We start from the raw sequence: 14,514 nt of genomic DNA, 5'->3' as shown, positions 1-14,514 counted from the left end.
GAGGGGGGGTACACTGGGGTAAGGAGTCACAGAGACGGGGGGTACACTGGGGTCAGGAGTCACGGAGACGGGGGCTCACTGGGGTCAGGAGTCATGGAGACGGGGGCTCACTGGGGTCAGGAGTCACGGAGACGGGGGCTCACTGGGGTCAGGAATCACGGAGACGGGGGCTCACTGGGGTCAGGAGTCACGGAGACAGGGGGCTCACTGGGGTCAGGAACCACGGAGACAGGGCACACTGGGGTCATGAATCACAGAGACGGGGTGCTAGCGATAGTGTGGGGAGAGCAGTGCAAACACACAAGACGGCTGTGCAGTCGGGGAAGGCTGTGCTCACCGTTCTCAACAAAATGGCTGAACTAAGAGCATCTGATTGGCTAGGCCCAGATCCCCTCCTCCTCATCCTAGGGGAGATGACCAGGGAGCGGTGCCCGGGGCAGCATGGGAATGAAAAAGAGTCGGTTAGTAGTAAGACACAGACACAGGCATGATGCAGCAGAAGAGGTTCTCGGCTCACTTGATGAGACCCTAACTCTGAAAACTACCCAAGTTAGTAACTGGTTAAGACACCTCTGCTTTTCCTGCTTTCCCAAGATGTTTCATCAGAGCCGGGTGTGCTCCGCATGATCACGTGTTATCTTCCTGCCAGACTTTCTCCCAGTGTGTCTCCCCCATCCACAGCCCTCCGCTTCCTATCAAAATTGGTTTCGGCTGGGAATGTGGCTTAGTGGTAGAGTGCTTGCCTAGCATGCAGGAAGCCCTGGGTTCCATTCCTCAGCACCACATACACAGAAGAAGCTGGAAGTGGTGCTGTGCTGTGGCTCAAGTGGTAGAGCGCTGGCCTTGAGCAAAAGCAGCTCAGGGACAGCGCCCAGGCCCTGAGTTCAAGCCCCAGGACCGGCAAAGAAAAAAGGACGTTTCACAGAAAGCCTGGAACATGCATCCTAAGTGTGCCAGGTAAACAGAAGCCCAGGTCGTGGGAGGCTGGCGGGGGAGGGCTTCAGACCCGGGGGGACGGCTCTTTCTGGGCCCATAGTAACAGCAGGTTCTAGAGTGCCAGGGGTGTCTGCGCGAGTACACAGACACGGGGCCACACCTTCAGCAGCCTGGGAACGACAGCCGTTTGCGAAGCACTGCGGCGTCACCTGTGCTCTCCTGCGCCTTCTCCGGAGGAGATGCTCGGCTGGGAGCCCCATGGATGTCATTATTCCCCTCTCGGCTATAGATTTTAAGACTGGGTGTGATGGAGATGTTGAACTCTCACTTTTGGCTGTGGGATTTGAGGCTCTGTGTACCACTCTCCCCATCTATCCCTTCCAAGATCTTGGGAGAGAGCATTCCCTTCCTTCCAACAACTGGACTGGAACGTGGGGCTCCAGTCAGCCAGGTCTCCTGAGAAGCCATGCTGGAGACACCGGGAGCCGGGGGAGGAGCCCGGCCACAACCACCGCTTTTGACACATGATCTGATTTAAACCACAGAAGTAAATCCTCCCCTGAGCTGTGCCTGAGTTTGAGAGAAAAGAACCCCTGGCCCCCCAATAAAGTAGTGTTTTCTTTTACTTTTGTTTTGTTGTTTTCTTCTCTGAAGCAGTATTTCACGACTGTGTAGCCCAGGCTAGTCTGGCCTCACTGTCTTCCTGCTTTTGTCTCCTGGGCACTGAGATTCCAGGCATCTACCACAATACCCAGTAGGCCCACTTAACTATGAAAAGAAGGGCTTTTTTTCATTTCTGTCCAATAATTCTTTATCATTTTCAAAATCTTCAAACAGCTGTTCTTCAGATATTCAGAATCACTGACTACTATAAAGAAACCGAATCTGTGTTTAAAAAGAAGGAAGGGGTGTTCAAAGCTGGAGTGGCTACTGTCTTTCTTCTTGGACCCCACTGTCTGCCCCCTGCCAGTACAGAATTCATGAAAACCAACGGGGGCTCTCCCCCAAGTCAAGCACCGGGGAGCCGAGGCTTACCTGGTCTGGGGAGGGCTTATGGTTGGTTTGGTTGGAATGGGAGGATTTGAAGTGGCCGTCCTCATAGTTGTCCGCCATTAGCTTCATTCGATTTTGTGTCTAGGAGGAAAGGAGGATGAGGTTAGCACTTTGATCGTTCCAATGACGCGTGGCAGGAAGGGAACAAGTGCTTGCTCCGTCAAGCTTCAGCAGTCCTGAGAGCACCACCACGGTCAGTCAGTGCCACAGACGGTCCCCCAACTGCCTCTCAACGCCACTGCACCCGATACTTTGCCACGGAGCTCACCTGCATCGTACAGTGGCACTACACACGACATTTCTGTTGCCAAGCAAGGCATTTTGCTACCCTAGTTTGAGTGGACTAAGTCATGGTTTTCAAGTCACGTGACAGAGCCTGAGCGCCAGTCTTGTGAGACAGCTGTCAGGAGGGGAAAGGGCAGGGGAAAGAACAGAAGCTTCCAGAGAATGAACCAAGTGTCTTCATGTCGGACATCTGGTTATGAAACCTTTCCACCTTGACTCTGGTAGGAAAGTGGGCAAAAGTATAGATGGTTATTTTCTTAGAGATAATCTTTCACATCTGATAGCCAAGCCTAAGCTCTGAAATCCTTAGAAAGCATGTACAGAGAGATCCCTTTTCCTTAGGAAGAGACATAACTGGTCACAATGGAAAGAGAAGACCAAAGACGATGTATTTGCTTCTCCATTTTTAAAGACAGATGTGAAAGTCAGAGCCAGAGCCACAAAACCATGCTTAACACTGGGCCAGGAGCTTCGTGTGAAGGAATGGAGGCTCTCGCAGGCCCGCCCGCCTATGCCGGCCCAGCGCGCCGTCTGCTTCGAGGCTGCTCAGAGATAGCACGACGGAGACTTCATATCCGGCCACAGCCACGGTCGGCAGTGAGATCCCTCATCCTGCACTTCTGCCTTCCGTGCACAGGATTATGTCTTCCTTCCAAGACCCCAAGGGGCGGTCTTGGAGCAGGAGCGGACACACATCCCCCACACTTCCCACCTGCCAACATCTGCACTTGCCCTAACTCTCCTCAGTCCTCAGGGGCCCGACCTTGGACTCTGTCAGTACGTGAGCCCTTGCCCTACAGTAACGGCATCAAGAAGGGCTCGAGGCACGGCTCAACTGACTGATCCCCTGCCCGGCGAGTGCAGGCCCCTGAGTTCCAGCCTTGGTACCGCAAAGGAAAGGACAGCGTAGGGCCAATTATCCAGAGAAGACCAAAGAAGCAGGTACAGTCCCCCTGCCGGCCACCCAGGACGCTCTCTCTCCATCCCTTCGTAGGTGCTTGTTGTTGCAGGCCAGGTGCTCATCTCAGCACAATTCTGTTTGCTATTATTAGGAGACGATGTACCAAAGAAGGTAAAATGGGTTTTCCGGGCTCAGATCTGACTAGAGCCGCTCATGAATCTAGACAGCAATTTCTACAATGATGGATGAAACAGGAAGACATCTTTCGATACAAACTGAGTAAGATACTTTCATCTTGGATATTCTGAATTAATTTTTTTAAAGCCGGAGGTAGTGCTCTGGGTAACAGGCACATTTCCACTGCAATTTTCTATACCAGTAGATTGAAGTACTATTTATTACGTGGAGTCACTAAGAGCATGGCTGAAGGTACTGAAATCTGTTATTCATGTTGGGAACATGGCTTGGTGTGGTGATTAGGAGTGGTGGCCCTCTGCAGCTCCATCTCTGTCAGTCTCTGACAGGGGTGATCTGGGGCGCGCGCTCTCAGCAACCCAAGCGCCAGGAGGAACTCGGTTACTTCACGTAAGGGCTCAGCAGACTAAACGCTAGCGATTACCGTCAGGATGACTAAAGGCACGAGTACCATTTGTGATCTGATCTGAGGAGGGCACCTGGTGGAGGCTCACATTCTGGTTGATGAAAAACATCAGTCTAGTCTTTGAATGCAAATGTCACTTAATTCCTTCCACATCCACCTCTGCTGAGTCAAAAGAGGCCCAAGAGGCAGTGGGAGAAGCACCAGTCTGCTTCCCACCAAGGTGGGTTTGGTGGTGGCGAGGGGAGCCACCCTGCAGCTGGTCTGTGCCATCTTCTTTCTGCTTAATGAGATTTTTCAGTCCGCTCCAAGTCCAGGGGCGGCAGCTATAAATCACGTCACCTGACAGACGCACAACAGGAAGGGGAGGGCACTAGCAGATGGGCAGGAAACCTAGGATGATTTATTGGCATTCAGACAAATTCAGGAGGGAGCAGAAAGCTCGCGAGATTTATAAACTAGTTCCTTGTGGCATTGGAGAAGGCAGCAGTCTGACAACAGGAAGGGGAACGTAGGTTTGATGCTGGATAAGAAGGAAGGAGAGAGTCTGGCCCTGGTCTATCACAGCTCTCCTTTACTGTGGTCTCACCCCTACCTTACTAGTTTCTTCTACTTAGGAATCTGCCTGGCCACTGGGCCCTCGGAGTGGGCATGTGAGTCTTGTCACAGGTGAAGGGCGGTACAGGAAGGGGGTTTCACTGCAAGGGAAGGGCAGCAGGGAGCGTGGGGCCTCAATGGGATACGTTTTCACGGCACCACACCCTTGCCCACAGTGAGGAAAACAGAGGAAACAAACCCAGTGGGAATCCTGCTAGCTGAAGAATCATCCTGCCAGTGGAAATGCCTTGGCTCAGATTCAGAGTCAGTGAAGTGAGAAACTGTAGGGCAGTGAATGAAGAGGGGCGGGTAGTGAGAAGCAATGGAACAAGGACACCATTTCCAAACCTGCACCTCAGCACGTGTTCCTGCCCTCCTTCCCACCTCCCCCCCGCCCCCCCCCCCCCGCAGGATGCATCCAAGACTGGAGAAGACTGGATCTTCACGGGGGCTACCTGTCAAGCTAACCATCTGCTTAGAGGAAGCGAGAGGCTCCCAGGAGAGCCGCCCTAGAGTCTGTGGTGTGCTACCTCATGCCTGTGTTTGGTGCCTGTTAGGCAAGAGACTTGTGGGTGTGCCTCATGCTCATCTGAGAAGCTGCCAGTGGAGAAGAGAAGATGGACACAGTATTCAGCCCGTGGGTGCATGGGTGCAGGAGTTTTGTCAGCCCGTGGCCTGGATCTGGGCTGCTTTTCCACCCCGAGAGCAAGTTACTCAAGGTAATAGGGCCTATTCAAGCACTCCATGTACAGCACGGGGACAGAGGGTGTAGGAAATGACCCAGGAACACAGGACTTGGGACAGGAATGGCCAGAGAAGAACATCTAAGAAAGAGCAGATGTACACATTCAGCTTTATCTTTATTATTATTATGGTTGGTCCTGGGGCTTGAACTCAGGGCCTGGGCACTGTCCCTGAGCTGTTTTTGCTTATGGCTAGTGTTCTACCACTTGAGCTACAGCTCCCCTTTTCTGGCTTTTGGGGTAGTTTATTGGAGGTAGGAATCTCTCAGACTTTCCTGTCCTCAGATCCAATCCTCAGATCTCAGCCTCCTAAGTAGCTGGGATTATAGGTATGAGCCACCAGTATCCAGATACATTATTTTTGAAGTCAGGTTTTGCCTAACACCCTGTTGGCTTGGGCTGTGATCCTCATACTTGTGCTTCGGCATTGCTGGGGATGACAGGTGGGTGCTACTGTGCCCGGCCATCATGCTTCTCCTGTAGTGGGATAGCAAGAATTCACCTGGCTCCCAGCCACCGGTTGAGATGGACTTTGGAAACTTTATGCCCCAGCTGGCACAGTATCATGTTCTCCTGATCCAGGCCTCCCGAGCATCTAGGATTACACAGGCTTGAGCCCCGCACCCAGCTCCCCTGACACCTTCTAAACCAGCCCTGTCTGTTGCAGGGAAGTCTGTGTTTCCTAGACGCGGCCCACAAGGCATGGCCGTGTGAAGTCAAGTCTTGTAATGATGAAAATTACCAGATACCCCCCATGAGTTGTCTAGTAGGAAACATGAGGCCCCCAAACGGAAGCTGGCAAAGGTGTAAGCAGAGCACGGTGGGGGTGACGGCTGCCCCCCCAGCCCGCCCGGAGACATTCACCTGCTGCTTGAGCTGCTGTACCAGGCGGTCTTTCTCCCGCTTCAAGGCGGACACTTCCTCCTGGGTCTTCTTCTTAGAGGATGAAAGCTCCAAAAGAGCAATATTGGCATCTTTTTCACTAATGGCAGCCAGAAGAGCTTCCTGCCTGCAAAAGAAATGTCAACACTTTAACTCTCCCGGCAATACTCACAAGTTACCATGACCGGGATTTTCTGGGTGATGAAGCCAGGGCATAGAGAGTTTACACAGCCTGCCCAGGTCTGCACCTGGAGTGGCTGAGCAGGAAAGCCTGGGGCTCTTTCTGACTCTCAAAGTCTTTATCATGTGATCTGGCTATTTAGTGACAGATCCTCCAGTGGAAATGATGTTAAGGGAGAGGAGGCAGCGGGGGGGCGGAGGAGAGGGCAGGCACTGCCAGTTCTGCCCACTTGGGCAGCAGTTCTGTCTCTCACGTAGGTGAGCAGCACAGAACAGCAGTGGTCAGGGACCGAGGGGGAGAGGGACAAAGCAGCAGTTACACAAGCCAAGCATCACAATCTCTCAGCCCTACTCACAGTACAGCACCAAAATCTCAGAGAGCTCTCGTGCTAAGTATTCTTATCACAGGAATATAAACAGCCTTGCAGCACGCCTGTCATCCTAGCTACTCCAGAGGCTGAGATCTGAGGATCGTGGTTTGAAACCGGTGGCAAGAAAGTCCGTGAGACTCTTATCTTCAATCAACCACCAAAAAGCTGAAAGTAGAGCTTTGGTTCAAGTGGTAGAGCACCTGAGGGGAGAAAAAGCTAAGGCAAAACGCCCGCACCCTGAGTTCAAGCCCCAGTATATGCACATACTCAGGCGCACACACATACACATGTACCATCGAATCATTAAAAAATGATCATCGTGGATACTTGGAGCTGTTAAGGGCTCGTAAAGAAATTAATTTGCCAAGACATGATGAGGTCAGAAAAGAAAGGGTTATTAGGATGCCAGTGAAATGGACACAGTGGGCGGCCGGCCGGCCATGGGCTACACAGCAGGAAGACGACAGGGTCAGGAGTGAGGATGGTTGGAGTATCCTTGGCTAGGCTCCTCCTGGCTGGCTATTTTACGCTTTGTGGAACTTTGCACCGCAGTCCAAGTTTTGCTCTGGACGGAACAGCCTGAGCGGTGTGGTTTTCATCCCTGGGATGTGTCTGGCCCATTGCCCAGCCTTGACTCTTCCTCATTCCACCTGCCCACCATGTCACTTTACATGGGGATTCTTCCACAAAACCAGTCTAGCTATCTACCTATCTATCAATCACCTGCCCCACCAACCCCAGGGCAAAACACACACCAGCCAGTTTTCCTCCACCAAGAAACACTCCCAGTCCTGTAATAACAACTTTGTGCTTCATTGTTTTGTTTCTGCTTCTTATAACAGTTCCTAGATAGAGTTGCAGTTGAACTTGAAAAGTAAACAAGGTTTTGTTGTTCAGGGAGAACACTCCCGTCTCTTTCTGCTCTATCCACTTAACTCCTTCCTTGAAAAGCAGTATGTGGGTTCGGGCCAAGTGTGATATTCCCCAACACATGAAAATGTGTTTTGCTCAGTTTGTAAACTTGAGCAAAGCAGATTTAGAGCCACGGCCTGTTCCTGGGGCAAGCTGACCGATTCTTTTTATCTCATCAACGCAAATAAGTTTAGAATTTACTGTGACTCTACTGCAAATAACCAGAACTCTTTGAGACAATTAAACTTTACAGATTCCGTGTGGTTTGGGCAACAACTTTGTGGTTTATGCCCAAAAGGAAAAGGTTTATGTCCAAATGATAGGGAGACGGAAGAAATTCACAAAACAATCAGAATGAATTTGGTGAAAATCAGCCTCAGAGTCCAAAACGCACCCTCCAGGCTCTCTCGTCTTTCGTGTTTCATCTTTCATGGGAGGAGGAAGATTTGATTTACAGCAACTACATAAGTGGACTGAGCTTTGACCTGAGAAAATACGTCAGAACCCGTGGCTGGAGTTTAACTTGGTTTCTGTCTTTTGTTAAGATAATTGAGCTTCAACAGCAGCCATATGGGAGAGTTTTAGTTGAGCCAGAAACTGGAAGACCACCCTGGGGAAGAGTCCAAGGGATGTCTTTTACTCCCATCCGTCCCTGTACTGAACTCCGGCAAGCAGTACTAACGGCTGGAAACGAAAATTGGTTTAAAGGCTCTTTGCTTTCCACTGTCTCCACGCTAGGCAACTCTTAAGAAATGGCAGATGGCTTTACACCACCAGGCTCCAGTCAGCACTGGAGGATAATGACAGTCTAAATATATCCCCTGACCACTTGAAAAAGCTATGTTAAGTGGTGAAATGAGCTTAAAGGTGAAGGGGTTCAAGATGGTCTAAGTAGACAGCTTCCTGCAGAAGGCTGGCATCTGTTCCCTTTTGGGATACAAGAAGCTGGAATGACACCAGTGCTCTCTCTCCGAGGGACAGCCGCGGGATTTACACGTGGCAGGTGACCAGTGAAACCGGACACAACAGAAACCAGTTGGCTCGTGGAATTAGACTGACTCACCAGTACCCAACTGAACGCGAACTACAGTGGTGGGATTGAAGCTGTATTTTGTGCTTGAGGAGGGCATGGCATGAAACCGTAGAACTTCCCCGACACTGCTGAAGCACCTCGACTGAACTGTAAAGTCTTTCCTAAGTGGTATGTTTGGCCAGCTAGGACGGTACGGTTAATCTCTGGGAGTAAATGTCATATTTCCAGATGGTAATGTGATATGAACAGGTGACAGTTTCTATTCCAAATGTCAAAAATTCGAAGGGTGTGAGCACGGGAAAGTGACTTCTTAGCAGGAAATGCAGCGGAATGCCTTCCAGGTAATTCAAGTAGAGGCTTACGAGATCACTGGGGCAGTGGCGTTGCTTTTGGAGGGATGGGGGACAGAGTCCTGTTATGTCGCTCAGGCTGGCCTGCACCCCCCAGCACTCAGGAACTCTACCACATCTGGCTTAAGACACAGAACTTCTGCTGCGAGCCCTCCACTTTTCAAAAGGAATGAAATTAAGAATGGAAAAAAAAAAGGAATTTGGAAAAATAATCTTATTTGAGTGGCTACCTTCTCAATACAATATGGTTCTTTGTAAAAGGACATCTTCTGATAAGGAGAATATATACCCATTGTGGAAAGATTAAAAGAAAATAAAAGGATCAGAGGTAATTCCTTTTTAATGGAAGTCGATGGCTGTCCCCTGCTTTAACAGGGACAGGGGACCCCAACAGAGGTTAGACACTGCTGCTGCTAGTGCATCTGATTTTGTTTCTGCGGCCCTCAGAGGGTAAGACAGGACAGGTAGTGTACGTATGCCTCCGGCCTAGTGCTCTTCCTCAGTTTAAGAAAGGGGAAAGGGGAGCCAGGTGCTGGTGGCTCACGCCTGGAATCCCAGGCAACTCAGGAGGCTGAGATCTGAGAATCATGGTTCAAAATCAGCCTGGGCAGGAAAGTCCGTGAGACTCTGATCTCCAATGAACCATCAGAAAACCGGAAGTGGAGCTGTGGCCCAAAGTGGCAGAGCACCAGCCTTGAGTGGAAAAGCTCAGGGACAGCGCCCAGGCCCTGACTTTAAGCCCCACGACTGATCAAGAAAAAAAAAAGAAAAAGAGGGGGGACATGTGGCCAGGAGCCCCTTCAAAGTGCTAAGTAACCCCAGCTGCAGGACCATCATGGCCTACCACAAGACAAGAAGGCAGGCAGCAGCAGAATGAATCCAGAAGCCATTACAGGGGCCTAGTCACCGGATTCCCTGTGAGCTAAACCACCACTCCAGTTGATCCTGCCCTTTGACCTACAAGTTCTAATAGAATCAAGATGTCTCTGAAAGAGCTCTGTAGTGGCATCTGAACTTCAGGAATCAGTAATACCTCTCCGTCTAGTCCCTTCCCCCCTCTGGACACATTTCAGAAACTGGAGACAAAAGTCAAGGCCAACAGAGCTCAAAATCCCCTTGATAATTCCTGAATCCCTGAGAACACATCAGCCTTCTGTCACCATTGAGTAAGGGGCTGTAACGACGCTGGAAGTTTACAGCCATCACCAGGATTTACTACGGTTCCCTCCTCCTCCAAGCAGCTACGTACACAACTGTTTCATCACATCCACGACCTGGACTTTGGCTATTTTTCACGTCACAGACACGCAGGCCTCGTCTACTCCAATGGAGGTGAAATCTGAACTTCACATTCTCTTCTTGATGGACCCCATCAACGTTTGGTTCTGCTGTTTCCCCATCCAATCCGTTATGTAACTCATCTCTACCCACAGTGTGCAGTCGGCCGCCAGTCTTCTACTCATCATCTCATTTCCTAAAGAAATCCCCCCGGGCAGGCAGTCTGCCACCGGGGCCCAGCCAAGACAGCAAAAAGAGAGTAGTACTCAGGTCACTCTGAGACTCACTGCTTTATAGGAAGATAGCCTGATTTTAAAGACTATCAGAAAAATGAATGGTGACCCTGGTTCTCCACAGTGTTCATCAAGATTGGATTTTTAATAATCAAACATACTTTTCCTACTCTAGTAAGTACATTAAAAAGAAAAATCTTCCAAAGTCACAGTGAAAGCCATCAAATCTAGTAAGGTCTGATGCTGCAGATATTCACAATATTGACTATTACTAGATTTTAAAAGTATTATGCAGATTTAGCTTTATAGTTTAACTCTAGCCAACAGATTCTCCAAAAGCAAGCTTAGGAGAATATCCTCTAATACAACACAGGCAAATTTCCTCTTATCTGTGCGACAAGACTATCACTAGACAGATAGACAAACTTAGGATCTTCTGTTTTCTTCACATCTCCTTTTAAAAATAGCTAGTCAACTGAAGAGTTTCTGCAAAGCCAATCAGAGACCCCAGGGGACTGAGAGTTAACTCCATGTGTCCTGGTTGGGGATCTGGGGCAGAGAAGCTCAGCATGTGCCTTCAGGGACAAAGCTAAGTGGACTTGCAGTATCAGGGGAAGGTGTGGGAAGAGATGAACATGGTCTTTTCCTGCATTTTGTCCTTAACTGCATTAGAACAGTAGACGTAGCTCCCAGTATCCAGCAGCGTATTTGAGAGTAGACATGAACAAAAACCTCAAAACACATTCTGTCTATATATGAAAACAAGGTCCCGGGGCTGGGGATATGGCCTAGTGGCAAGAGTGCTTGCCTCGTATACATGAGGCCCTGGGTTCGATTCCCCAGCACCACATATACAGAAAATGGCCAGAAGTGGCGCTGTGGCTCAAGTGGCAGAGTGCTAGCCTTGAGCGAGAAGAAGCCAGGGACAGTGCTCAGGCCCTGAGTCCAAGCCCCAGGACTGGCCAAAAAACAAAACAAAACAAAACAAAAAAAAAAACAAGGTCCCTTCCAAACAAGGCACACCTGCCACCTGTTCCCTTGCACCATGCCATTTATCTAGTCCTCTGGCCTTAGCAAAGTCCTGACAGCAAAGTCTTCTCACACTGTTTCTCGGAGCCCAAAGTCCAGAATGGCTCCGTTTATCTCGGTGTCTGCTTCGAGAACTCCTGAAAGCTTCCAGCAATGAGTCCCTGTACTCTGTCGCTGCCCAGTGTTTACATAGCCTTCTCCAGCCTTGGATGGAAAACACATTGGCACCACCTCTCCACCCAGTGCTACCAAGGGCTTGCTGGCCTCTTCACCGGCTTCACGGGATTCTGAGTCGGTTCTCCAGGACACGGGCTGGAAGAATGCAGTGCGGCAGGCCCACGGCACACAGTTTTCACCCGCATGCACAACCAAGAGCTGCCTGGAGTCTTGATTATAGAAATCATCTAATCTTTGGATCTGCAGTACACTGCCTTAAGGAGAAAGTGGGGACTGTTTCAATGTCGAAACACCTGAGATAGTCTCCAGGCCGTGTGTGAGGTACCTGGGGTACAGAGAGGAGACTGAGCTCATAATTCACCTTCCGGTATCAATAACTCAACGACCGTATGGTTCATCTGCTATCAATTTGCTACCAGGATGACAGAAACTAGTGTTCCCCGCTCAGGCTTGGGAGAAACAGCTGTGTGTGTATGTCGGGGGGAGGGGGTTTCCTGTGTTAGGTAGAAGACATCTGGGGGGGGGGGAGTGCATAGGTTGATGAGTTATTACTGTCCCCTGGAATGCTCCCCCCAGGCTCCACTGCTTGTCACAGGCCAGACAGTTTAGGAAGAATGCTTACACTTGCATCTTTACATTGTCATAAGTTAGTTCAGGGGCTCGTGGCTAAGCCCGGAAGCATGGGCAATGCAGGATACTTTCTTTTTTCAGAAGATTGGTTTGTAGCTTTAGAAAATAGGCTCACAAACATGGAAAGCTTTCTTGTCTCTTAATTTATAAAAGACATTATTTTTGTTGCTTAAAAATGTTCCTGGAGAAGATGGGGTTGTTTCTCTTGCCCTGGGATGAAACCTATGAGATATGATTGAATATACAACCTGACTACACTAACACTGTGTTTTAAAAAAGAAAAAAAAAGAATTCAAAATAATCCTAAATATACACGGGATAATATACATTTGTATGTATTCCAAAGAAACAAAAGAAGAAAACAGAATAAGCAAAAACATAAATAACCTCTAATTAAGAATATTATTTTAGGGCTGGGAATGTGGCTGAGTGGTAGAGAGCTCGCCTAGCATGCATGAAGCCCTGAGTTCGATTCACAGCACCACATACACAGAAAAAGACAGAAGTGGCGCTGTGGCTCCAGTGGTAGAGTGCTGGCCTTGAGCAAAAGAAGTTCATGGACAGTGCCCAGGCCATGAGTTCAAGCCCCACAACTGGCAAAAAATAAAAAATATATAGTGTATATGTATGTGTGTATACACATATATAAATTTCCCTCAAATTCTGATATTATCATGTGTCTATATGAGCATACTTATCTAAATTTCCTTTTTTTGTGTGCTATTCCTGGGGCTTGAATTCAGTCCGGAGTAGACTGAGACACTCACTACCACCACGCAGCTAGAGGATGCTTGCTTCCAAAGTTAAAACAGAACGTGAGAACAGGAAATCATCACATTTTAGGTTCACTCACAGATTTCAATAGGATGTTTCCCACAGTAAGATGAATTCTAAGCCTACTCTAGCTACAGCGACCTACAATCCCATGAAAACGGTAAGAACAGAAAAATGTGAGCTACATGTGAGATTCAGCCAGTCACGTTTGGCTCCATGTTAAGTTTTCCAGTAAAATGCTCCAGTTATTTGGGCATTTTTCACGTACCCAAATACACACAGACACACTGCCTCTTCCTTTCCCAGCGCCTCTTGAGCCCTTTCCTCTTCTGACCTCTCCTGCTCTGCTGGTTCAGCAGAGTTCAGCAGGCATTTCTTAAATGTTTTCTATGGGACCAAGGAAGCCAGGAGGGGCACTCAACCTTGAAATGCTGTCCTGAGACACTTGGTGTTTTCTTTCTTTTTTTTTTTTGCCAGTCCTGGGGCTTGGACTCAGGGCCTGAGCACTGACCCTGGCTTCTCTTTGCTCAAGGCTAGCGCTCTGCCACTTGAGCCACAGCGCCACTTCTGGCCTTTTCTGTTTATGTAGTGCTGAGGAATCGAACCCAGGGCTTTGTGCCTGCTAGGCAAGCGCTCTACCGCAAAGCCACACTCCTGGCCTGAGACACGTTTTAGTTAAGTGGCACAGGGCTATGTGGGGAGTGGCTAGCACGAGGGGCCAATGAGGCCGTGGGTACGGTAAGGCCTTTTGCAGCCCTGAGGAGAAGGTGATTTCACTGCATTACTGAGTTCTAGGTTAAAGTTGGAGGGGCCTTTTGAAGCTGTATATATTGTGATGTTTCCACAAACGACTGAACCCTGGGGGTGGGATGAGCTCTGGGTTTCCTTCCAAAGACACTTGTGAATGGGACTCATAATGAGAGCTGGAAAAGGAACCCTCTGTTACTCATGTAAAAGTGGGAGTCCTATTGTTTATATTCATAATGTCTCTCCATGAAAAAATTAAAAAGCACATAAAAGCTTTGTATTCTGGGCTGGGAATGTAGCTTAGTAGTAGAGTGCTTGCCTCATATACACAAAGCCCTGGGTTCGATTCCTCAGCACCACATATATAGAAAAAGCCAGAAGTGGCGTTGTGGCTCAAGAGGTAGAGTGCTAGCCTTGAGCAAAAAGAAGCCGGGGGGGCTGGGGATATAGCCTAGTGGCAAGAGTGCCTGCCTCGGATACACGAGGCCCTAGGTTCGATTCCCCAGCACCACATATACAGAAAACGGCCAGAAGCGGCACTGTGGCTCAAGTGGCAGAGTGCTAGCCTTGAGCGGGAAGAAGCCAGGGACAGTGCTCAGGCCCTGAGTCCAAGGCCCAGGACTGGCCAAAAAAAAAAAAAAAAAAAAAAAGAAGCCAGGGACAGTGCTCAGGCCCTGAGTTCAAGCCCCATGACTGGCAAAAGAAAAAAAAAAAAAAGAAGCTTTGTATTTTTCTGTATTTTTATCTCGAAAAATAGTGTGCTAAAAATCTCAGATGACAAGAGAATGAGAACATAGGCCATATA

At 49.2% G+C, this 14,514-nt stretch overlaps 1 protein-coding gene across 3 annotated transcripts in view; it reads right to left on the bottom strand.

Moving 5' to 3' along the window:
• Erc1 (ELKS/RAB6-interacting/CAST family member 1) overlaps positions 1–14,514 on the bottom strand; it is a 99,932-nt gene that overhangs the window by 13,211 nt on the left and 72,207 nt on the right. For all 3 annotated transcript variants that reach the window (XM_048335261.1, XM_048335262.1, XM_048335263.1), the window contains 2 exons: positions 5,978–6,122; positions 1,972–2,070 (listed from right to left, as the gene is read on the bottom strand). In XM_048335261.1, coding sequence (XP_048191218.1) covers positions 1,972–2,070; positions 5,978–6,122 — 244 coding nt within the window. The remainder of the gene's footprint in view (positions 1–1,971; positions 2,071–5,977; positions 6,123–14,514) is intronic.

This window comes from Perognathus longimembris, chromosome 27 (assembly GCF_023159225.1).
Source record: "Perognathus longimembris pacificus isolate PPM17 chromosome 27, ASM2315922v1, whole genome shotgun sequence".
NCBI classification, from domain to species: domain Eukaryota; kingdom Metazoa; phylum Chordata; class Mammalia; order Rodentia; family Heteromyidae; genus Perognathus; species Perognathus longimembris.
This window is presented reverse-complemented; position numbering and strand designations above follow the sequence as displayed.